The sequence below is a fragment of the Oppia nitens genome, unplaced genomic scaffold, assembly GCF_028296485.1.
Source record: "Oppia nitens isolate AA-2021 unplaced genomic scaffold, nextdenovo-longstitch-racon4-pilon3 scaffold2_pilon_pilon_pilon, whole genome shotgun sequence".
Classification (NCBI taxonomy): Eukaryota; Metazoa; Arthropoda; class Arachnida; order Sarcoptiformes; family Oppiidae; genus Oppia; species Oppia nitens.
The window spans coordinates 6,848,570-6,876,391 of NW_026533210.1; the positions used below are offsets into that span (position 1 = coordinate 6,848,570).

General features: G+C 21.0%; 4 protein-coding genes across 4 annotated transcripts in view; 1 reads left to right on the plus strand and 3 right to left on the minus strand.

Moving 5' to 3' along the window:
* Positions 1 to 686: 686 nt before the first annotated feature.
* Positions 687 to 1,616, minus strand: LOC128955957 (9,11-endoperoxide prostaglandin H2 reductase-like). The gene is made up of 2 exons (XM_054301637.1): positions 1,551 to 1,616; positions 687 to 1,462 (listed from the first exon to the last, which is right to left on the minus strand). The coding sequence occupies exons 1-2, from the start codon at positions 1,603 to 1,605 to the stop codon at positions 687 to 689; spliced, it is 831 nt and encodes a 276-aa protein (XP_054157612.1). The 5' UTR covers positions 1,606 to 1,616.
* Positions 1,617 to 8,944: 7,328 nt separating this feature from the next.
* LOC128955958 (uncharacterized) lies at positions 8,945 to 9,397 on the minus strand. The gene has a single exon (XM_054301638.1). It carries the CDS (start codon positions 9,395 to 9,397, stop codon positions 8,945 to 8,947), a length of 453 nt encoding a protein of 150 aa, XP_054157613.1.
* A 764-nt stretch (positions 9,398 to 10,161) lies between these two features.
* Positions 10,162 to 10,787, minus strand: LOC128956141 (uncharacterized). Its single transcript, XM_054301823.1, has one exon. It carries the CDS (start codon positions 10,662 to 10,664, stop codon positions 10,233 to 10,235), a length of 432 nt encoding a protein of 143 aa, XP_054157798.1. The 5' UTR covers positions 10,665 to 10,787; the 3' UTR covers positions 10,162 to 10,232.
* A 2,433-nt stretch (positions 10,788 to 13,220) lies between these two features.
* LOC128955242 (uncharacterized) overlaps positions 13,221 to 27,822 on the plus strand; it is a 46,414-nt gene continuing 31,812 nt past the window's right edge. Inside the window, exons 1-2 of the mRNA XM_054300891.1 lie at positions 13,221 to 13,245; positions 13,682 to 13,872. Of these exons, the coding sequence (XP_054156866.1) occupies positions 13,750 to 13,872 (123 nt within the window). The 5' untranslated portion in view covers positions 13,221 to 13,245; positions 13,682 to 13,749. The remainder of the gene's footprint in view (positions 13,246 to 13,681; positions 13,873 to 27,822) is intronic.

Sequence of the window (27,822 nt, forward strand, 5' to 3'; positions counted from 1 at the left end):
TACAGCGACGATATTAGTTGTAATATTAGATATAGTATAACATATGAGTGCATAATAAATAGCATCGACAACAATACAAGAAGAGTGTCACGAAATGATGAGTTGATCCATAGATTTCGGTAACTTTTTTCTGTTAACATTATTTATTATATTTAACTGTATATTCAAAACAATAACTCTATTGAAACGATAGCTTAAATTTGTTAAACAAAAAAAACTTTTTAAATGTTTTTAAAAATATGTTGATTGTATTTAAATTGTTAACCACCCGCTAACTTAAACGATAATACTACAATACAATGTTAAAAACATTGAGAATATTAAATTAAAAATTTTAAAATTTATTCTAGTTAATTTTTAATTATAATATTAACAAAAATAAATTATAGAATTAAATTATTATAATTAAATAATTTAAATATATATATATAGTTGAAAATATCAACAAAATTTTAATATTGAATAAATTAACTAAATTATTATTTAAAGTTTTTTTTAAGTTTAATAATTCGTCTATGTAGTTTTGTTTATAAAATCAATAAAATTTATCATTTAAATAATTTAATCAGTTAGTACTGTATGTATGTAAGTATGGAAATTATTTTTAAAAAATAATTGTTTATTAATTTTAATAAAAAAACAATTTAAAAGTAAAACAAATTATATAATATTAATGAAACAAACAATTAAAACGGTATTTGTTTCATCTCATTGTCAGTGAGTGTAAAATCAAAGACCTCGAAGTCTTCTTTAATATATTTGGGATCCGTTGCCTTAGGTATAACACAAACGCCTCTTTGGATTTCCCATCGGATCATCACTTGTGCAGCACTTTTGTTATGTTTCTGACCGATACCAACCAGTTTTGCATCTTTTACTAGACTACCGGTGCCAAGCGGTGAATATGCCGTAACAGTTATATCGGCTTTCTTGCAATAATCAATAATACCGGTTCCGACAGCTTTGGGATTCAACAGTACCTGATTGTTTGCCGGCCGGACAGTCGCCTCCTTAAGCAAAATGTCTAAATTTTGCTCATTAAAGTTGGACACACCTATCGATCGGACCAACTTCTGGTGGAAGGCATCCTCGCAGCCCCTATAAGATTCGACGTACTGATCCCATGGGAAGTGTACCAAAACCAGATCAATGTACGTCAGGTTCATCTTTTTCATTGACTCGTGAATGCTGTCCAATGCTTTTTTGCGAGCATCGGCTTTCTGTGGCCATACTTTTGTTGTGACAAACACGTCCTCACGTTTGACTATTCCGGAATTTATGGCGTCGGCCAATGCGCGGCCCACCTGTTCCTCATTGTTATAATCTGAGGCCGTGTCGATGTGTCGGAAACCAACTTTGAGTGCCTCAATCACAGATTTATAACAGCTGTCTCCAGTGGCCCGAAATGTGCCCAAACCGAGAATCGGCATTTCATAGCCGGTGTTCAATCGCAATGTTTGATCTGATAAATGAAATTTTTTTTAGAGATTTAAGAGATTATTAATATAATATGCTTTTAAATGATTTTTAAACAATAATTTTTAACTTACAAGCATTGAGACAATAAAATGTCAAAACAAATGTTAAAATAGCTAAAATTTGCATTTTGTTTATTATATGATATAAATTATAGAAACTTTTATTTTAAGATTTCAATAATTATATTAATTAGATTTAATTTATAACTTAAAATGTGTTTTTATAGTGTTTACAAAATTTAATTCAAAATCCTGAAATTATTGATTAAAAATTAATTGGACTAATCATAAATTCAATAAAAATAAAGTACTTAAAATTATATAATATTTTTGAATATATTTATCAGTTTAGTATTTATTGAACAATTATTTTTTTAAGTACAACCAGCGTATAAAGTAATTGGGAGAGTATTGTTGCCATTTGGGATAGTAGTCGGTTAGACAGGTACTCAACTCATTAGTTTATATTAAATATATGATAAACCATACATTCAATTTAAAAAATGACCATGGGCATATTTATGGATAATATTAAACTCAACATTATTGTAATTGATCATTTTTTTGATGATTAATTGTATAATTAACTAGATAATAGTTTCACTAGACAACTATTCTATGTTGATGCTATTATCTAGTTAATTTTACAATTAATTAAAAATGACCAATTACAATTATGTTGAGTTTAATATCATCTATAAATATGCCCATGGTCAATTTTTTAATTGAATATATGGTTTATCAGATATTTAATAAAAACTAATGAGTCGATTACCTGTCTAACCTAATACTATCCCCCAAATACAGCACTACTCTCCCAATTACTTTATACACTGTATTATACAACTGATAATTTTTTCGCAAACCTTATATTTAGATCATTAGGAATATTACATTTATTTTTAATATTTAAATTATTAAATATATTTTATATTATTTATTTAAATGTTTCATTTAATATTATCATTATTATTAATAATGATAAATTTTTAATATTTAATCAAGACTAATTTCTTAAACTTTATTTTTAGACTATTTTTATTAAAATTATATTATTTTCTGTAATTTAAAAAAAATTAATTAATATATTTTTCACTTTTATTCACTATCGTAAAATGTGCCAGTTCTAATTTGCATGATAAGTGCATATTAACTCGTAATCTACTTTACAATTAGTATTATCACTAAATAATATTTTCGCAATTTAATCAAGTTTACTTGAACTAAATTACATTGAAATTAATTATTTAGAGTATATAAAAAATAAGTTTTATGTATAATATTAATATTAAACGCTTAGAAAACATATTAATAATTTACTAGTTTATTTTAACTAAATATAATATTTTAAAAACAAATGAAATGTTTAAAAATAAATTAATATTTAACTTAAATGTATTATTGTTTTAATATTTTACTGTATTTTTATATATTTTTATTAAATGTTAGACTCATATAAAAAATGAATTAATGCCTTATTTGCGTGATTTGGATATTATATGATATTATTAATAATTATTAGTATTGTTTGACTTACTTGTAATAATAAAAACTTCATAATAATAAAAATAATATTTTATTATGTTTACTACCATAACTATAATATAATATTTATAATCTAAATTCATACTATTATTAGTAGTTGATAGTCAATGTGTATGAATATACTGATTATGCATACTATATGTATTGATTTTTTATAGTTATAACTACACACACACACACACACACACACACACACACACACACACACACACACACACACACACACACACACACACACACACACACACACACACACACACACACACACACACACACACACACACACACACAATGTTAGTAAATTAAAATGAAATGCAATAGTAATGATTAAAAATTATGAATAATCATAAACAAATTTTATTATTTCTATGAATTTTGAATTATAAAAAAATATTTTTTTTTATTGAATAGAAATTATTAATAATTCATTGCACTTGTATTGAGTAAAACATTGAGTTTGAGCAACTAAATTATAAATTATTTTATAAGATCTTGGTCTATTTTATAGTTATATTTTTTTAATGTCACGATAATTGCAATGATACTTTATATGCAAAATACAAATATTGTATTTAATATAGATTTATAGATATTATTGTTTTGCTAACATTGATGTTTAGTACTAAAAAATAGTATTTTTTATTACAGAATAAATAATTCATATAAACAATAACATTGAAATTTGATACTCTACGATATGTATAGCCGTTTTTATTAGTAGATAATATGCAAGTATTTTATATAATATTATAATAATATGACTACATTTTGATGTGATCTATAGTTTTTTCATGCGTCCACTCACTGCTTAAATAATTGTCATTTTGACTGATTATTGTCAACATATAATCGTGGGGTTACTAACATCTCTATGCCATCACACGTGAAATAATAATATAACAACATTACATAACATACATGTACTGTATGTATAGATAATGATATACCCGGGAGACGTGCCATTCGCTACCGATCCCGCTATGGAGGCAAACATGGATTACGCTTATCTATATCTAGCCATCAAAGCGCTGCGCGCCTCCCTATCCATAGTCAATATACTAGTTATACTGTTTTCTGTGTATTTTGCGGTCACCGGTCGAGATCTGTTTGGTCAGCGTTTGGATACTAATCAAGCGCTTATCATATTTATTGCAACCGTATTAATAGCAGTGTCGGTGTTTGGTATAGTAAATGCCTTTTGGTGGGGCAAACTCAAGGAGCACATCAACATAGCCATAGTCTATGCCATATGTGTATCGTTGGTGATATGCGGTGCCATTTGTGTCAGTGTCCTCGTGTCCAACTTGACCACTGCCGACATAGTGTTCATAGTGTTGGCCACAATTGGGTCTCTCCTATTGTTTTGCATTTCGTGGAGTTTTGCCTTTTGTGTCTATAAAGCTAAACGTTTTGCAAAATTAAGAAAAAAGATGTTCAAAATGAATAATAAATATAATAAAAATCATAAATAATAATAATTATTATTATAAAGTAAGTTATAATATAATTATTTACTTTAATGTTTAATATTAAAAAAGTTCAATTTACTTAATAATTTTTAAAATATTTTAAACTTTTTTTTTTAAATTTTGTTATAAAATACTATAGTAAATATAACTTATGGAATTGTTTATAATATAAAATTCAATTTGTATTATATCAAATAAATAATAAATATATATAATTATTTGCAAAATATAGTGTAAAGTTATTTTTACAATATCTCAAATGATACTCCTATTTAAACAATATAATTATCAAGCAATTGTTTAACAACAAAAAAATAAATTTATATACACATTACAATAATTTTAAATAAACTAGTGTACTGTATATGCAGTACACAAATTAAACAATAGTAAGCATTATTATCTTATTATAAAACAAATTTAAAAAATATTTTTCATCCAACAAATTGACACATAATATTGTAAGAACTGTATTATTATTTTTTAATATATAGTTAAGTTGTAAGTTGCAATAAGTTGTAATGTACTGTTATAAACAGTATATTTTACAATAATATTTCATATAATACTATTAATGTAATGGATATATCATAAGTACAATCAATAAATACAAAAATATATTTCTAAATATGTTAAGTAATAATTAAATTATTGAATATCCAATAAACCTACTATTAATAAAAACATAATTTTTATATATTCTCTTTTATTTGCAAATCAAAAGCATATCAAATGAACTTATAATGAATTCAAAAAATATATTTTTCTGTTATTAATATTATAATTATAATGTTGTTAATTTTATTGATAGTTGCAACTATTTTAATCAATATTAAAAATATTGTCTACAATGTTGCATTAATACTTATATTTTACATATTATTTATAAATACATTTATAAAATAAATTAAATTATATATAATTTAGTAGAGACTAACTTTATTAAATTTAAAATCTTTTTTTTAAAATTATTATCTTATTATAAGCATAATTACTGTAATATTGAATGATAACTAAATAATGATTTCAATATTATTATAATGTGAACAATGATCAATATAAGTGTAAATAATTTACTTTTTAAAAAATAGATACTATGTCTTTATTAACTGTGAAATATTGTTATTGAATAAATTGTTTTTATATTATTATTATTATTATGAGTTTTGAACAAAATCTTAAAAGTGAAAAATATTGTCTTCAATGGAAACAATTTCAAAACAGATCATATGTTCAAAATGTTGAGAGACATATAGTGGTCGCATATTTTTCAACAGAGGTTTGTTAAACTTAAATATAAAATTTTTAAATATTTATTTTAATAATTTACTATAACTATCATCTAATTAATAGGTATATAATTTTAATGACATTGAATACGTGTGTAGTCCAACAAATTTTTTGATTGAATTAATATCTATAATGTTGAAAGCTAAGTAAGTAGTATTTTTAAATATGATTTTTTTTAATAGTAATTATAAATATTAATTATTCAAATTATATAAACTATAAGCATATCATATAGGACTACTAATGAAACTTGGGGTGGTAGTGAAAATAAAAATGGTAAATGGGATGGCATATTAGGTTTACTAGCTAACCAAGTAATTATAATTTTATTATTATTATTTTTGTTATTAATTAATCTAATAATTATTTTTTTTAATTTCAATAAAAATTAAGTCAACTGATGTTATATTAAAAATGTTTAATTATCGCAACTCAATAAAAAGTCCCATAGAGTTTGGAGAGTTTTTTATGACTACAAAACAGATAAGCATTTTAAGTGTTCCCACCTATAATAAAGAGCATATTTTTAACATATTTTACATATTTTCCTATGATATCTGGACATTGCTAATCATTTTATTTATAATGATAATTGTTATTAATATTAGCATAACTAACACACATATTATCAATGGTTTTCAATTATTTATTGACTATTTTGGTCTACTATTGGGCCAAAGTGTTGATAATAAAATCTTTATGTCGAAATGTTATATATTTTTTGATAAACATATAAATGTGACCATTACTATTTGGTTGGTATCGACATATTTTTTGAGACTACTGTTCACCAGTGATATACAGGCATCGATAACAGCCAAACAGACCATTTATATCGACTCTTTCGATCAATTGGTCGATACATTAAATGTCATACCTATTATTAAAAAGTTTTCAAATGCTCATCGGATCATTGAAATAGTATTTAATTATATATTATATATATTTCAGTTAATTTTTACTAATATTAGATATTTTTTATTAGCAGTTCCCATCATTAGTGGATCGATTGGATTTTATAACACACGATGATATGTTTAGTCCACCAATTGTCCATAAACTGGTCAAACATACACACGTACTCATAGCCAGTGAAATGTCTGTAGAGATGGTTATGAGACAACACAGTGGCTATCAGTGGCATATGTCGGCCAACAATATGTATCAACAAATTCAAAACTTTCCGATGAGACGCAAACTCGATAAAGATATCAAAAAACAATTAAACAAATTGTAAGACTTATAATAATTAGAAACTAATATATTATTAATTATATAATTTAATTAATTGCATAGATTTTACAATTTGATGCATACGGGTGTCATTACTAGAAAGGTCAGCGAAGACACAAATTTTAATAGATTTATGAATTCAGTCCGAAAATCACAGAATAATTGGACGGATTATAAATACAAAACTAAAAGTCGAAATGTTATCATTAAAGTCAAAGATTCAGTCATTTGCTTTATATTGCTTATCAGTGGTTATATTGCCTGCATTGCAGTCATTATAATTGAAATATTTGCTAAACATTATGAACAGACATTTAAATCAGACATTAGACGTCCTCTCAAACAAACCATTAATTTGCCATTAGTTTGTCAGCGAACTGTCCTACGATTGTCATTGGATGGACACTATGATGTACTTTATTATTGAAAAAAAATAATATCTCATTAAAAATTAAACATAATATTTCAAATTATACGAAAATAATATTATAGTTTATCATATAATAATAGTTTATTTAATTAGCCTAAACTACAGTATATTATGTACATTCTAACATATTGTTCAAATTGTAATATTTTTATTTTTTTTATACAGATACAAATAATTTTACACTATATCAAAGTTAATAAATAAAAAATACTATTATAAATAATTTCAAATATATTACTAATACTGTAATTTTAAATTTAGCATAATTTTTAATAGTAGTTAATATTGAAAAAATAAGTATAATTAGGCTAAAAAAATTATTAGGTTGTTATAATAAGTTATTATTGTTACCTATTAATTGTTTAATTATTTTGTTATTAATATATTCTGAGCAAATAAAATAGTTTTATTTTTGACAAATAATTAATAATTATTCATATGATATCCTAATTAAACAATTATCTAGCATACAAAATTAACTTATAAATAAACTCAAATTAATAACTAATAACATATACAGTATAAAAATTTTAAACATAATAAAAATATAAATTATTTTTAACGATGACATTCAAAGTAATTTTAAGTATCACTCAATTCATATTAATTTTAATGTTAAATGAAACCCAACAACAACTACTACAACAACAAAACATTAATGCGACCGCAAGTTGTCAACAATTGGCAAATATGGTCAATATTATCAACAATGACCAGGGTAGTGTACAATTGAGTCCAGCGGTAAATATCCTATAATATTTAATATAATAAGTATTTAAATTTTTGTAGAAATTATTGCATATAAAAATATAAATTTTATACAACAAACCAAAACTATCTAAATATATTAGGGTCGACATATATATCAGCGCATTCAATTGGCCAGGTCATCGACATATGAACTTGGTATATATAACAACATTGACCTGGGCACTATTCATCGAAATATCACAAATATAGTCAATTGGTTCCGAAGTGTGACAAACAATTTTGTCGGTCAAAAATGTTTGACATTACCCGAAGAGGATATGTGGCGTACGACTGATAACAATTGTTATGCAGTAATTGCCGACTATATCCTAACCCGAATGGGTGGTCAAAACTATACTGTAGTGACCGGAGAAAAGGCTTTTTTAAACACCGATTTTTATCTTTACTATCAAACTATGTATGAGTTTTATTTGGGACCATTATATTTTGGGATCTATCGTAATGGTAATATTATATAAAATTATTTAAAAACTAATAAAATTTGAATAATTATTCTACTTTTGTTGTAAAAATCATATGATTTTTTTTAATAAGAAACATTTTTTTTATTAAACATTTTATTTATTATATATATATATATAATTTTATACACAGAAATTATTCATTGTTTTTTAAAAATAGTAAAAATAGTTAAAAATATTCATATTAAAATTATTAAATAAATATAATTACAAAAAAATAATAAATTGTTATGTATAGTAAACAAATTATAATTATATCATAAAATATTAAATTAAATTAAGTCTCTTAAGAGTTCGCACTTTTTTCAAAACTAATGGATATCCAAAAGCAATGGGTAGTAATATTAGTTCAAACAAAACAAGTAAAACAGTAAAGACAATGTCACCGGCGGTCATATTGCGGACATAGATCGCCGACACAATGATCGCACTGACCATCAAAAGGGTTGCCAGTATTGCAAACAAAAAAGCTAACCGATAGTGACGTCTCTTTTTGTGTTTGCCTCCATATACGGCCACACCTATGCCTAGCAATGCTACGATTATTGTGATCACACCGTAACCAATGAGTACTTCACGAGCCATAACCAGATTTTTATTGACCAGATTCTTGTGGGATATCATAAAATACAGGGCAAACACAATGGCCACTGAGTTAAGCATAAGTAGCGATAGTCGGCATATTTTGATGACAGACTTAACCCGATCTAACAAATTCATAATTTAATAAAAATTAAAAATAATTATTTTCAATTATTCAGTCAATTATTTTTTAATAGCATAAATAAATATAAATAATTTAACAAAAATAACAAATAAGTTTTGTTAAACTATAACATTTTATTTTTTTGCTATTGTTTCTGTTATCAGTTAAACAACACATTTATGATTGATATTATGATACTAAATAAATAATTTACTCATCGACACTAAAAAAAATAAATATAAAAATAAATTTTTTGGTAAATGGCATTGAAATATTTCTGATATAATAATTTATATTATATTATAGCGGAAATATTACCGGCATATTATATGTTATATTTCATAGGAAATCTATAAAAATTTAATTAATCGTAATATCTATACTGTATTTCCATATTTTTCTCAATTGTTAAGTCTGGCAAAAAAAGATAATAAATAATATATATAATTATCGGTAATAATTTTTTTTAATATAAATTGTATACTGTTTTAAATTATAATCAATTAAATATTAATAAATATTAATGAATACAAATATTTAAAGTCTACACAATTGTCTAAATTATTACTTAATAAAATTAAAAAAAAACAATTAAAATAATTACTAAATTATTTATTAGTTATAATAATTAATAACTATTAGATAAAGTTTATTAATAAACTATTATAAATTTTTTAAATACATTATTTACAACAAAAATCATATATCATATCATAATTATCTAATGGTTTTCAATAAAAATTTTAATACAATATATGATATCATATACTAATAATAATAATCAATTGATTGTCAAAAATATGAAAACTACGTTAAAATAGTCAGCCGATCGGTGGACACACACAGACACTAACTGACCAATTGTTGGTCAGTATTGTTCAACGATTTCTTTAATTGTTTTTTCTTTTGATCCAACTTTTCGATCTCAATCCTAGCGACAGCCTCTTTGTCGGCCATCTCTTTGCGATACTCTTCGGGATGAAACTCATAGACTTCTGATTGGCGGCCATTGAGTCCGACCCTAACAATAGTCATATTGTTGGACATATTCATGTGTCGGGCCTTACGATGTGCGGGTGTTATATCTTCGACCAGAAGACCGGCCTCTTGTAACTCTTGTCTGCGTTTTCTGAAGTAATTGACACTCAATAACATGACATTAAAACCTAAAAATACATAAAAATATCGTAAATTTCTTTCCCATCGGACGGCCATTTCGGGATCCAATGGATTCATTATGGATCGGAAAAATCGTCGGGTATGCCATCGCAACCACCACATGGTTTTTGGTCAGTACGGGTAACCAAACAAACAACCGATGAGTGACCGCAACAACTAATTTAGATATCAATAGTCTATACAAACAATAAAAAAATATGATTTATTTGAATCAATAGTAAAATTATTTATTTATTTTTTTGTAAATAATAATAAATATATTTATGTTTCAAAACTATACAAAAAAATATATGATTTATATTATTCATAGATGTCTTTACTAGAAGTTTAATAAACTAATAAATATTGTAATAATAATAAAATATAAAATAATATAACCTAGCACCATCTAGTTTTATCTAGTTTAAATAGTCATTGACAAAAATTATCAATGTAAAATATTTGCGCTCAATTTAAAAATTTGTAAAAGATTGATAATAATATAAATATTTTGTTAATATATATATAATTTATATAATTTTAAAATTTATTAATCTTATATTATGTTCGACTTTTAATTAAACAAATTTATTAATTATTTCATTATAGCTTTTACTTTAAATTAAACTAAAGTATTATATTCAATACCTGATAATAAAATAATTATTTTATTTTTTTATGTTTATTTCACTATTAATTTAATTTATGATAACATAAATATTTGTTGAATTAAAATTTAACTTACATTTTAAAAATTAAATACTTAAATACTAAAAAGTATATTAAATAAAAATACTAAATACTAAAATTAAATTCTAAACTTTTTAATTAATTTTAATATATACAATAAATTATGTTACGTTTAATTAACTACTTAATAACTAATATTTAAATAACTAAACATTAATTAATCAAAAAATTAAATGTTATAATAAACATATCAAACACAATAAATAATACTAGTTTTAATTTATATATAATACTGTATATCTATTTCATGTATTTTTAAAAATATTTTTCATAGCATAACACATAATTAAAATAAAAATTATTTCATTTATAACTAATTATTAGATTATTTAATATATCACTTAATCCTTAATTATTATAATAATTATAATTATATTCTTTATAATCAAATAAATCCAAAATCACTAAATTATTTAAGTTTTTCGTGTTTTCGGGTAAAAAGTGATATCAATTGTAAGTAAAACTTTTTTTTCAAAGTATTTATATATTATATAACTTATAAACTATTGAATATTTTCATTTACACTCTTTCTCTACACACAAATCACTGCTAACCTAATTGAGAGCACCGAGAGATAGGACAGTGACGTAACGGGACGGGTGTTTAGTTTGAGTCAAGTTTTTTTTTGTTGAGGGAATGTGAAGTAGACGGGAGTAAAGTAATAAAATGATGTAACAATTTTGAAAAATTTTGTTTTACTAAAATAAAATATACAGGGAGTCAATAAATTTATCATACATTTTAATTATTTAAAATAAGGTAATTATTATGATATATATTATATATCTAAACAACATATGTAATAAATATAATTTATTAAATAATAGGTATAAATACTTTATTTTATAACTAATTTATAATCATATAGTTTGAAAAAATTGCATTATATTAAAATAAGTAAAAAATGGAATATTTTGTTTATTATTTAAACGTATCTTTTATTGATTAAAATTTTGATTTCTTTAAAGATTTTAAATAAATAGATAAATAAGTGAATAATTATTAATTATAAAATTTTAGTATATAATAATTATTAATATTTTTTAGATCTGTCTGTTAATTTTTACATTTGTGATTAAATGTTGAGTATGTTAGTGCAATAAAAAACATTGAATTTATTTTTTAAAACAACTAATATGTTAAAAATTTAAATTAATTAAATTATTTTTAGAAGTAATTTTCAATTATATATTTTTTAAACTGTTTCTAAACAAAAATATAATAAATATTTTTATACTTAAAATTATTATTTATAATTACTTTATATAATTTTAAATAATATATGATTTACTGTATATTTTGCACTTTTTGTCAGCAAATATTTTATCATTACCTGTATATTTAAAATTTTATTTTATTATTATTAAAGCAATGTTTACAACTGTGACGTCATTTAACTCGTATAGCAAGTAGTCTGCAGTTTGTAGACTACAAGTTGTAAACTACCAGTGCTTTGACTCAACCACTGCTGCTATCGACTCATTTGTATCATTACTATCAACGATGAGAGAGAGCAGTGTATGAACTCTCTCTCTCTCTCGCTTTGAATTAAATGCACAGAAAAAACAGTTAACTATTTGGTGTCTATATGTCTGTATGTCTTAACTAAACACCGGTATCATCAGTGTTATGATGTTATGATTTGCTTAATAATAATAATAATAATATTAAATTGATTAACCAGTGATTAACATATAAGTGATACATATATGATATACAAACAAACAAACAAACATTAAATTATAAACAATAATTGTTTTATTGACTAATATATTATTTGGACAAATGTTTGAATAAAATATTTTTTTTTGTGAAGTTTTTGAAAAGTTTGTGACAATCTATTTGCGGACAAATACTTTTTGATTAATTTGCTTAAAAAACTGTTTGATTTTTTTTAATTAATTGGATAAACATTTTTATCCATTTAAATCTTAACAAATAATTTAGTCTTTGGTAAGTTTTTTTTACATTTTTATTTATTAATATTTTCACTTTTTAATTGCTTAAACTTATATAATTTAGTTTAATATAGTTTAAGGATTTTACTTATTCTAATAAAATATTGATAATTAAAAAAGATTAGAAATTTTATAATTAAGTTAATAAAAACTATTTCACACATTTTTATTATTAAATATATATAATATTACAATTATTATTAATTATCTATGATTTTTAAATGAAACAATTGAATAGTGATTTTAGCACTGTTTATGCATTTAAACAAAAAAATTGCTTAAAATAAAAAAAACAAAAACAACAAACAATACATTTATTACACGATTTCACAGATATTTTCTTACTTTTAGTTATTATTATTACTTTTACTAAATAATAGTTTTTTTTGCTTTATTTGTTTCTCTAATTAATATGACTGTTGTTGTTGTAGTTGTGTTTGAAATATTGATTGTCTTCTTCTTCTTCTTCGACATCAATCAATCAATCATATCATCAGAGATGATAAGTCGTCGAAGAATATTATCCCGTAATAGGGATGCACTCGATATCAATGATGACTACAATTACAATCCATATGAAGAAGAGGACGACATTTGGTTCAATAAAGATAAACTGTTTAAGGTTTGCGTCCGATAAACAAAATTTAATAATTTTTTAATTATTAATATTTTTAAAAATAATTTATACATAAAATGATAGCTCATTTTTATTTATTTTTTAATTTGATTCATAAATTTATTTATAAATAGATGTGGATTAATTATTATTTATTTTCATGAATATTATTATGTTTTAAAAATATAACTACTTTTACTTTTTTTTATTATTATTAGAAGCGCTTTTACTATTTTTATACTTTATATAAATCAATTGAGTAAAAATAATATATATATATATATACCGGTAATATAACTGTGCATTTAAATCAGATTTATCATATTAAACACTTTTTTATTAAATTGTTTTTTAAATAATATTATAATATATCATTATTATTATCACTTGAAAATCAGTATACTTTTGTTTCATTATTTTTTATTGTGAATAGTTTTTTTTTAATAAAACATATTATGTTATAAATAAATTTGTCAATGATATTGATGTGTATTATTTATATAATTTGATATTTAAGTTACAAAAGATATATTGGTAAATACAGTTGATTTATATTCATATTTAAATCATATTTAGTACCGATTATAATATCTTCAATAATAAATTACATTTATTTTTATATTTTTTATCGTAAAGGAGTTGTTATAATTATATGCTATTATTTATAAATACTGTATATATATTAATAGCAATATATATTTTATTTTATTGAATAATTTATTATCCAAATGTAAATTTATTAAAATATTATTAGAATTATTATATTAATAATAAAATACTTAATATTCACTGATTAAATAAAATAAAAATACATTTATATTTATACATTTGTTATTGATATATTTAGTATGAAGTTATACCTAAAATATCTTATGATTAAAGATAAACATTATTGATATAATAATATACAGTATTTATATTAAAAAATTATTTTTTTTCTTATAAAAAATCAAGTTATTAATAAATTTTATTTTAAACACACATATAATATACATATGATATAAAAAAACATATGAATTACTGTTTATTTAATCAAATTTAATTCAGTTTTTGTTCTAATTTTTTTTTGAAAATTACACAAAAAATTTTGTGTCTAAACTAATGATAAGAAAAAAAATTAAATAAAATTTTAGATTTAAAAGAGATTTTTGTTACTTTACAAAAAATTATTACAATTTAAAATGAAAATATTTATAATGTTTATGAGATTAAACTAAATTTTTTAATGTGAATTTCTATGGACGAGATTATTGTTAATGATAACTAAAGTCAAATTAAACATAGCTTTTGAAATTAAATCTGTTTTTATTGTAATTTTTATGTATCTTAAGATTCATGTATCCTCTCTCTCTCTCTCTCTCTCTCTCTCTCTCTCTCTCTCTCTCACACACACACACACACACACACACACACACACACATCACACAAACTCCCTGTCCATCATATCTAGATTTACCAAAAAAACTATTGACCGACTTTTCTATATTTTCTTTTCTCTCTCTCTCTCTCTCTCTCTCTCTCTCTYTCTTTCTTTCTTTCTTTCTTTCTTTCATTCATTCTCTCCACTCGCACTTAAAACATATTAAATATAGCGAAAAAATATAGTGAAAATTATATCCCTCAAATAGTATTAAAAGTTTTTTTTTAAAAAACTTAAAATACAGTATATATATACTTTATCTATCAAAATGATAATTTTCTATTATAATTATTATGTAAGAGTTTCGTGTGGTTGTAGTCATTCAATAATATTTTTTTATTATGTTATAGTTTTCATAATATATAATATATATATAATTGTATCATTATTTTTCCCCCGTTTTTTGTTAATAATGAACTACTGTTACACATATAAATGACCAAACGCTATACTACAGTATAATATACTGTATATAAACAATGTATTAAATAAAATAAAATTTTCAACATTAGAGGTTAAAATTATTTTATATTTATTTCATTCAATAATTCAGTACAAAAAAGATTTTATAATAATATAGTAATATATCATTATTATCACATGAAATTCATTATATTTTTGTTATTATATATTTTATTTTGTGGATAAATCTTTTTTAAAAATCACACCAAATTTTTTAATAGACATCAATGTCATATTTAACAAGTGATACATTAATTTAATGGCAATCAAAAGTGATTTATATATTATAGAGTAGATAATGAAAAAAATAATAATAATAATAAGTAAAGGCACACTTAATTGTGTTTTTTGTAAATTACAAACAAAACTAAACTCATTACGTAATGAATGACAGCTATTATATTATTATTATTATTATATTCCCGTTTCATACATACAAATGAAATCAAAATATTGAATGAATATAATGTTTAATATTGAATAAAACTATAAAACTGTTGCATATAATAACCCTTTAGTACTGTACAGTATCTACAATGTGTATACAGCCAAATGTTTTGATAATATTGTTTAATTAAATTCATAAAAAAATTAAAAATTCAAAAAAGCTTTGAACTCTCAATTTAATGACAAAAACTTTTATTATGAAATTTTTTTGCAATTAATTTCCATTGAATTTTCACTCATATATTTCAATTGGATATATATGAGAGAGAAAAAAGTTTTTAATGCAAAGTAAACATATGATTATAGTCCATATAAAAAGAGTAATCACATAATAATTGTTTTTACATAGAAATAAGGTATCATAAAAAATAATTGTTTATATTAAAATAAAAATATTGTGTACATATAATAAAATGCCGCTTTTTATGATATCTAAATGATATGATACGATAGCCCAACTAACTTAAAATTATAAGCAAATAATACGAAAAAAAAGAAATAAATTTCATTGAAAATCAAATCCATTATTAAATTCAAATTGAAATCAATTTGTCAATTGATTCACGAATTCAATGAATATATGAGAAAAAAATTTTTTATTAATATTTTTGATTTTCTATTGAAACGATTTTTTTCAGTGTCTTTGCCTTTTGAAAATTTTAGTTAAAATATTACAATAAATCATTGAAAGTAGTTTTCAATGAAATTATCAATTTTTACTTTTTGTTACATAAATACTTAGGTTATTGTATTGTTTTGTATTGTTATATAATAAAAGTATGAATTGAATATAAAAGAAGAAGCAAAACAACAAAATATATGACAAATCAATTTAATATCAATTAAGACATATTTGTGGTCAATATATATATATACAGTATATTGTATATAAAATTGTTAGTCATTTGTTACTTATTTTGTTATTATTATTACTATTTAGTTATTTAGTCAAAAATAAAAGGTAAATGCAATTCACTTAATAATAATAATAATAACAACAAAAATATATGAAAGTTGTCTATTAGTTTTAAGCCACAAATATTTATTGGGACGCACAGGTAGTTTTGAATATTATAGACGGTTTACTTTTAATTGACTATAAATTATACCACAAAAATATGTGTTTAGACTTTTTTCTGTATACTTTTTATTCACTCTAATAATTATAAGATTATTATGTGTGTGTTTAAAACAAATACATTAGTTTTAGATTTTTAAATATATATATATATATATAACAATTTTGTTGTTGTTTATATTAGGGTTTTCACATTTTATGTGAAGTGAAAATTTACGATTTAAAAAAATAGTTAAATAATAGTGACAACAAATGTAAAATAAAAAAAAAGACAAAATGTTTTTTATATATATATTTGAAAATATCGAAATTAAATTTATAATAAAGAAAAACTTTGATAAAATTGAGATCACATTTATATTAATTAGTTAATGTGTGAGACAGAGATCATTGAAATAATATAATGGTTGTGATATTATATTGCTTTTATTTATTTTTAAGTTTTTTATATTTTATATTTAAGTTTTATTTAATTCATTTATAATACTTATATATATATATATATATATCTATACAGTATATACAGTATAACATATATTATATTTAGAAAAAACATAATATCGGTTCAATTAACAAAATATTTTATCTGACGAATTGATATAACGATTGATTTTGTTGTTGTTTTTTATTTGTTAGTATTATTAACACTGTTTTTAAGTGCATTTTCGGCACAAATTTTTAAATAGCAGTTTAATGTTATCAAATTCCTATTATATTTAAAAATACAGTAAATTTTTTTGTTTTTTATATTATTTTTTTATTATTTTAAATTTTTTATATGGGATTATAATGTTCTGCAGGTTTTGTGATATGTTTTTTGTTTGTGTTTAAAAACAGCAAATTATTTAGCTATTTATAACACACACACACACACACACACACAAACACATACATTGAAAATATAAATATTTTTTTATAAAATTAATTATGAAATATGTGTTAAGAAATTATATTATAATTTTTGTAAAATAAAATTTTAAAACTAATTGATCAATATAATTAAAGACAATTTATTGTAAATCCTATAGATAACATAATATTTAAATTGATTATAAAAGATATACAGTATATATATATATATATATATATATATATATATATATATATATATATATACTAATAATGTATATTATGCTAATATGTTGTCAATCCTTTTAACACACGGCTAGTACGTGTACTTTATATAATTAATTTTAATCAGTTAGTGATTAATTTAAAAGGAAAAAAATTGTACAAAAAATACATATAAAAAACACATTATCTGCTAAAAAATTTTGTGGTTAACTATTTAGTTATCAGCCATTTCTCTCAGTAAGTAAGTAATAGGACTTTTAATTAGATTTGTTTTTTTGAGGCTAAAAGCGATAGTTTTAAGTTAAAGATTTAGTTAATTAATGTATGAAAAAACTACAAATTTCTTTAGCATTTGTCGTATACCGTATTATAATATATTTTTTTAAATAGAGAAATGTATGTTACAATATTGCCATACATTTGAAAATGTTATACTAATGTATATATAAAATATATAATTTCTACAATTTATTTTCATATTTAAATAATCAAAAGGAAATTAACTTTTTTTGGGGCTAATATTGATTGAGGCTTTTGATAAGCCGTTTATAATAAACGGAGAAATAATAATAATAATAAAAAAGGGATGACTGGGAATGGGATGGGATGTTAAATAAAGTTATTATTATATAAATATAAAATATAAATTTAAATCATATTTACATTTATACTGTGTGTATATATAAACTATAATGAATTAAATCTGTTTTGTTATATAATAACAACTTTTAAATTGCTATATAACACATTAAAATGAATGGTTTATTGCAATTATTACACTACACAATGAATCACCTTTTTTGTGGTTCAATAAAAATATATTGTTTGGATTTATATAATAAATTTAACTTTTTATTTATAGCGCCAAATATTTTATACCAAATCTAATTAATGAAACTGTTTTTCAAATCTGAGTTATATATAACACAATTTCAGAATTAATTTTTGTTGTTATTTTTAGTTAGTTTTTTGTCTTAAAATTTATTTGAAAAAATAAAATATTGAAAAAATAATAATTTTATGTAAATAATTTTTTTGTGGAAAAATATTCACACATTTTTAAAAAGTTTAAATCATTTATCAAATTTACCAATAATTTACTATATGATTGTATCTATAAGTGTATATATTATTATATAAATAGTACTATTGAATGGCCAGTAATGTTACAATAGTTTGGCATAAATAGCAAATATTGCCGTTTATTGTATGCTTTTTCTCATATAATAAACACACAATTAATTTTTAAGACCCTTACGGCAAAACCGTTATCTATTAAAGGCTATATAAACTATATCTTTTATAGACATCTATTGTATACATTATTTTTTTTTAATAAATCTCATCTCAACAATAACAACAAAATAACTTAAACAAATAATAATAATATTAGTATTTTTAAAAATAAACTAAAATAAAAGTTAAACAAAGAAATAAATGTTATTAATTAAATACCATATATTTATAATGTTTTTATTTTTTATATCAGAATTGTTGTTGTTTTTTATAAATTATAACCCAGATATTGAACTCAAACTTATTTAAATAATATTTTTTATTATAATTTGCATGAATGTTATATAATTATTTATTTTCTTGTTATTTTTATAAATAATTGTAGTATTGTTATGATTATTTGATAATTGTAATAGTTTGTTTCACAGATTATAGATTTATTTATTTTTATTTTATAAATTTATACATTTTTTAAAATTTGAAATATTTAATTTTCAATTTTTTTTATAGCTATTTAAATTATGCACATATACTAAGTTATTAAGGTTTTAGCTATTGATAAGTAATATTTAAGATATTTTGTATATATTTATGTGTGTGTGTGTGTGTGTGTGTGTGTGTAAATGTATTAGAAAGAGAGAGAGAGAGAGAGAGAGAGAGAGAGAGAGAGAGAGAGAGATCAATAAGTAGGTTAAGGAAGTCTATGTCCAAACCAATGGTGCCAAAGAACTCAGCACTGGTTTTTGTTGAGCCTTTCATTATATCAAAAATAAATATATATTATTGTTATTATTAGTATTACACGATTAATAACTTTTTATTATAAAAATAAATTATAGATTTATTGTTAAGCTCCAGAAGGGCTTCAATAGCAATTGATAGACTATTAACAGTTAATTAACATTAGAAAATAATTTTTATAATAATAATTTATTTAAATTTTTGGCGTTATATTTTTTATTAAACAAAAAATATATAAAAAAGTTATAAGCTATTTTATATCATATTGAAAAATTGTAAACAAAAGTGTTATCATTTAATGATAATCATACTATTTTATAATTTGCAATGATTACATTTAGAAAAAATGATTTTAAATATTTATAAAAAAAAGGTTAAAATAAATGATTTATTTATGAGAAAAAAATGATATATTTCACAATATCAAACAATTATATCAATCATTATGTGAACTCAAAAAAATAAAATAAAAATAATATACATTATGATCACAGTTAGATTTTTGATACATTTCAAAATATTATGATATGAAAATTTGGAAATAAATCATATTTTTTACTTAAATAAAAATTTGACTAAATTATTATTATTTGAGAGCACAGTTACGTTTGGGAAGGACATGGAAAGGGTGGAGTACTTTAACTCTTACTCTCTCTCTCTCTCTCTCTCTTTCTTTCTCTCTCTTAAACATCAATTTGAAACTAAATTTTAAAAAGTTTTATTTTTAAAAATATATACTTTAAACGTATACATAGTTATTGTGTATGTTTTCATGGTACAATATATAATATTTTATTATATTTTTAAAAATTGTAAACACTTATTATAATTGTATGCAAAGACATATACCGTGATAATAATAGTAAAAATAATAATAAATTATAACAACTTTTCCACAAAAAAAACATTACTGCCATAGATTTAAATAGCAGACAAGCGTTTATATGTTGAGATATAAAACACACACTTATTTAATAGACACAAATGTTTATAAATATGGACTAAAATTTTTTATTTTAATTTGATTATATAAAAGCTGTTTCCCTTAACACTGTCGATCCCTTTCCCATAAGACTAACTGGTTTTCTAACTAACTAACTGTTCCTAACATTTTGTGAGTACAAACCATTAGATTACTGTCCAAAAACTCTTAATGAACTCTTTTGCCTAATACTATGTAAGTGTAATACATATAAAGTATATATATTATGAAGGACTTTGAAACAGTTAGATATATAACTTGAAATAATATGTGAGACAAATAAAATGTGTAACAAACCTATCAATGTGTTTGCTGGCAATGGGTGCGGTTCAACACTGTTTTTGTTTGTTATGGATATACAGGTATTATATCTGTTACATATAAATCCCACTTAACGGAATCACCTTTTTAATACATATATGAAACCAGTTATTAAAGTTTATAAAATTTTTGTGAGAACAGAGAGAGAGAGAGAGAGAGAGAGAGAGAGAGAGAGAGAGAGAGAGAGAGAGAGAGAGATTTGAATATAAATTGATTAAATCCTTGGTTTTGGGGCAACTATTTTGGATAAATAACTCTCGCTTTGATTGAAAATAAAATAACTAATTTTTGATGTTTAATTAGATTACATATAAAATATTTGATTTAAGGAATTTATTAATCAAGGTTTAATTAAAACAATATCTTTAATTGTTGTTATTATTATTGTTGTTAAATGACTATCATATATCATTGATATCCAATTTTCTAATTTGCTTAATTGAAAAGTTTTATTATTATTTATATATATTTTAATAAATACATTTAAACATATACTTTATATATTTATATTTTATAAATGTGTTGAGAAATATCCGAAACATTTAAATAAATAAACGATTTATTTATTCAGAAAATAATAATATTATGTGTATTAATGAAATATTCTTAAAAAACTGTTTTTTGTTTATTTATTTGCAATTTTCACGGCTAAACACCTATTGTTTGCACATTGATTATAATCACTCGATTCATATCATACATAGGTTTAAACTTTTATTTATTTATTTAAAGAGAGTAATGAATATTCAAATTTTATTTAAATAAAAGCTATACTTTATATTCAATTCATAGCTTGTTTTTATTGTACAAGTTTTAACTTTTGTTTTTTATAATCAGACTCATAGACACACACACACACACACACACACCTCACTCACTCATACTATTAAGACTTAAACCTAAAAAACATTTAATTAATTATTTCTATAATGTTTGCATATATTTGTATAATTTCAAAATTTTTAGATTACGAAAAAAATATTATTTTTTTTTACTATTGTTTCTCATCTTATAGTAGTTTCCTATAGAGAGCTTAAAACTTAGTACTTTATGTTTATGTTTATAGATTGTTGTTTGAAAAAAATTATCAAAAAAATTATTTTAATATATTATTAAGTTTTAAGTTATTTCTCATATCATTTATCGCTTGAAAGACAATATAAACCATATTTCACAATCTCTCTCTCTCTCTCTCTCTCTTTCATGTTATTAACAAATAAATGAAAGCGAAATATTATTTAAAACATTTTTCTCGTAATTAGTTATTTAAAAAATATATAACTTTTAATAAAAAATTATGTAAACACTGTTATGTTATTAGGAAAATTTCAAACATTTTTATTATCAATTTTTAATATATTTTATTACAATTATATTTAATGCATTTGTTATAATAGTATTTTACGGAAATATTTTATAAATAATATATTTAAATTAACATTAAATACAAATTACTTTACATTACATACTCATTACAGCATTTATGTGTTTTTAAACAAAATTAATTTAGTATTTTTTCCGGTAATTTATATTACATTAATTAAATTTTTTAAGTAATCTATTGAAAAATTAATTTAATTTTTTTGAAAACATTAAAGTAAAGTGTTTATACTATTTAAATAATATATATCATTTAAAAATAACTATATTTTTTGTTTGTTTTACAACTTAATGTTCATGAAGTAAAATAATATTATTTAAAAAATTTATTTAAATATTATAATTGGTAATTTGTTTTTACTAAAGATAAGATATTTATCTTTAAAAAATCTTATTAAAATTATAGAATTATTTTTTAATTAAAATATTTATAATTTTTAAAAATTATATTTATTTTAGTATTTTTAGATTATAATTTATCTATGTTATTGAAATATTATTGTAAATTAATAAAAGTTAACTGATATACAAATGATAAAATAATGATATTTGGAAAAAATTGCATGATTTATTATTTTATAATTTATAATTTAGATTAAAATTTTTATTAGAGTTTTATTAACTTATAAATAATAATTTTTTTCTCTGCAAAAAATATGATTTTATTTCATACTATAAATGGGTAAAATTATATGACATGATTTTATTGTATATGATATGAATAAATTAATCTTTGACTCATTGACTAATATATAATATTTGTTATTATTTTTTTATTTTTTAAAACCTAATAAATTGTGAGTAAAATTTTAGTATATAAGAGACGAGTTATTTATTTAATAATAATAATAACATGAAGTTTATTGTTGTTTTAAAAGTGTATTATAAAAATTAATAAAATATTCAAATATTTTTTTTTTGTATACGTACTGTCATATTATGTGTAATTGCAATATACTATAACTTGATATAAACTTTTATTGCATGCCTTATGTCATATCATGTTTAATACATTTTCTTAAAAAGCTAGCGATAATACAATATTTTTTTAAATATAGTATCATTTCATGTACTGGAAATGTCTTACGTGTGTTGTGTCTCTCAGCAAATAAATTGTCAAATAAATAGACAATAAGACAATGACTGCCGCTTTTTGTTGTTGTTGTTGAACTAATATAATATAATATCATAATGTTTCAACACATACAGTATTTCATTATAACTAATATACAATTGCCTTTTAAAAAATATTATATACCATGCAATATAAATGACAAGTTTTTATTTATTTCAACAACAACAAAAAATCGTCAGTCGTTTTTCAACTTACAATTATTTTTATTATATTAATCTATTATATTATATAGAAGTTTGTTTGACATGAAATAACTATAAATATATATATATATAATCAACCGAAAAAAATTGTCACATTTATACACTATTATAGTAGTATATATTGTATATATATATATATATAAATTTATATTAACCGGTATGTGTGACGGCAGGCAGGTATTGGTAACTCATTATAAACAACTATATAATAATAATAATAACATAACAATAATAATAGTAATAATAACTACAACAACAACAACAACTAGAGATTGTTTCGCCTATCAGTTAACAAAGTTAACACATTTTTATATACAGTTAGTTATTTGAAACTTTTAAATAAACGCTTTTCATTATGTGATTACCTTTTTATTTATACTGTCGTTTTTGTTATTATTATTATTATTATTACAAAAATTGTTATCTCATTTGAAAAAATAGCGAAATAAAAATTACCGAAAATAGTTTATATGAAACGAAAAAATAAACTTTTTTAAGTGAGACTTTAGTTTTCAAACAAAATTATATATTATATAAAAGTCATCACATATTATATAGTATATAACAAACACATATTAAAAGTAATTTTTATTACAAAATATAATAGAAACATTAAAATACTAATATAATTTACACTTATTTTATTTTAAGATAATAATATTAATACTGTATTTTAGTTAATAAGACATAAAATGTATATAATTTTTTGTTTAATTCTTCCTTATTTAATATATAACAATAGCATACAAAATGTGTTTAATTTATTTTTTTTCAAAAAATACATTAATGTTAATATACAGTATTTTTTAATTTATTAACAAAATGATATTAACACTTCAATTATATATATATTTTCCATATTGTAGTTAAAAAATATAATGAAATTTTCATTTGATTGCAAATGAAACCAGAAATACAAATAAATTATATTTTAGATTTAATTAATAAAATGTAAATTTTTTTTATTTAATAACTAACTATCAAACAAATCATACAATTATTATTTATTTATTTTTTAATCTATTAATACTGTACTACTATTGCTATTATATTATTAATATTTTGTTTAGTTTATTTGAAAATGATTGATATTATTACTGTATTTCAAAATATATTGAAGACTATAAATTAAATAATTCAATAAATAATATTTTTATATTAGTAATTATAAAGATTAAGTTACTCATTGTTTTTTAGGAAATCAATATAAAAAAGTATAATATATTATATATTTAACTTAAATAAAATAAAATAACTATACTTTAAACAGTACTTTTAGTTTAAGAGAATTATAATAATTTATAAGTAATTATAACTACTATCTAAAGTTGTAAAATATTTTAACTACTTTTTGGTGTTTATTCCGGTTTATATTATAATCTGAGAAAAAATAATAAATTGTTTTAAAAATTTCAATTAAATGATATGTTTTATTCAAAAGACATGAATTTCTTTTTATATTTATTTGTTAATCAAATATTAATGTTAGTATAATACTAATTAATGATTAATATTTTACATAAATTTATATTTAGTACATTAAGCTGTTTATAAAAAATAATTATATTGTTATTATTATTACATATCAATCAAATTTTCATAAAATTATTAAATTATAAGATAAATATAAAATTATTATATTTATATAGTGATTATTATTTGATTTAAATTACTATTTATGATAATAAAAATACTCACTTGAAATATAGTATATTTCAATATAAAAAGTAATTTTATTTTAAAATATTTATTTTCTATCATATTATCTAAATATTTATAGATTATAAATTTTTCTTAATAATTATTATTAGTATAAATCTTGTTTGTATTAATTTATATTTTATTAATGGTATATAATTTATCTATTTTATTTATATTTGCAAATTAGTATATAGATATACAAATATATAATTTTTTAACCTCTAATAACAATTTATTCAATATTTTTCTTATTTATATTAATAGTATTATTATTATTAACACACAATTGAGTTCAAAAACAGGTATTAGATGTCAAAGACTTTTTTGTGTGAAAATAAAAAACTTTATTTTTATTATTATTATTATAATTGTTGCGCTATTTTTGTCTACAATATTATGTAAATATTATATATATATGATAATCAATAGTCAATTATAATAATTAAGCAAAATCATGTGTCTATTGTTTTGAAAATCATTGTTTAATACTTTTTTCTGTAAATAATTTTCACTTACTTATGTGTTAAAATAATTTTTACTTTTATTTATCGATTTTCTATATAGATATGAACTAAACATTATATATTTATATATATAGTTTATACACATATTGTTTATTTAATTATTTCTTCCGCATAGTTATTATTACAATACATTATGTGATATATTTTAGTCAATTTATAGTCACAATCAAAAAAAAAAAATACATTAAAACAATCTATTGTTTTGTCTTTAATTTTTGTTTGAAATATACTTAAAGTTTCCTTTAAGTTGTTGTTAACTAAATTCTATTAAATAAAAAAATAAATGAATTTGTTGTTTAAATTTTTCAATTGAGAAAATTTGTTGACTAATTTTTATGAGTTTAAAAATCAATAGTTTTATAAATATATTGTTGTTATATAACAACATTTTTTGAGATATGTATTTTAGATACAGCTATGGGCTATTTGGTGTGTTTGCTCTCAATTGGTGAATGTGTGTGTGTGTGTGTGTGTGTGTGTGTGTGTGTGTGTGTGTGTGTGTGTCACTTATTATATGTGTATTATATATATTTATTATCTAACACAATTAATTAATCAATGTTAATTAATTAATATATTAATGACTATTTAGGATATTTCTACTAAATATTTAAAGGTTTTAAAATATTTTTTAATGTTAGACACATGTCTTTTAGAATAATAATAATAATATAATTAATTTAAAGAATTTAACACATGATTTGATTTTACAGCAATATTTAATGAGACCATAATTAATGACAATAGTGTAGAGATTCATAATATAATTGATTCACTTATTACTAAACATATCAGACATCAATTTAGTAATAACCGTAACATTGATTAGCAATTAAGTAAATTGTTATTACATAACAAGTACTATAGTTTTGCCTAAATTTGGCGGTTTTGCCAGTTTTGTTGGTTTAGACGACACCACCAAATATAATACCTTTTGTTTTTAAACCTTTTTTTTCTCTCTCTCTCTCTCTTTCTTTCTCTCTTTCTTTCTCTCTCTCTCTCACACACACACTCACTCACTTAATTACTCACACACACACACACATTACTCATAATGTCTTTTACGCACTAATTGTTTGATCAAAAAAATCTTTTGCACATATGTTTCAAACTATTGTTTTTTTAAATCGCATTTTTTATGCTCTCAATTGTCTTTATAAAATAAATGAATAAAATAATAAATACATATATGTCTCATCATTGAAGCTATTTTTTCTAGTATTATATAACTACTGAAATAAAATATTTATTA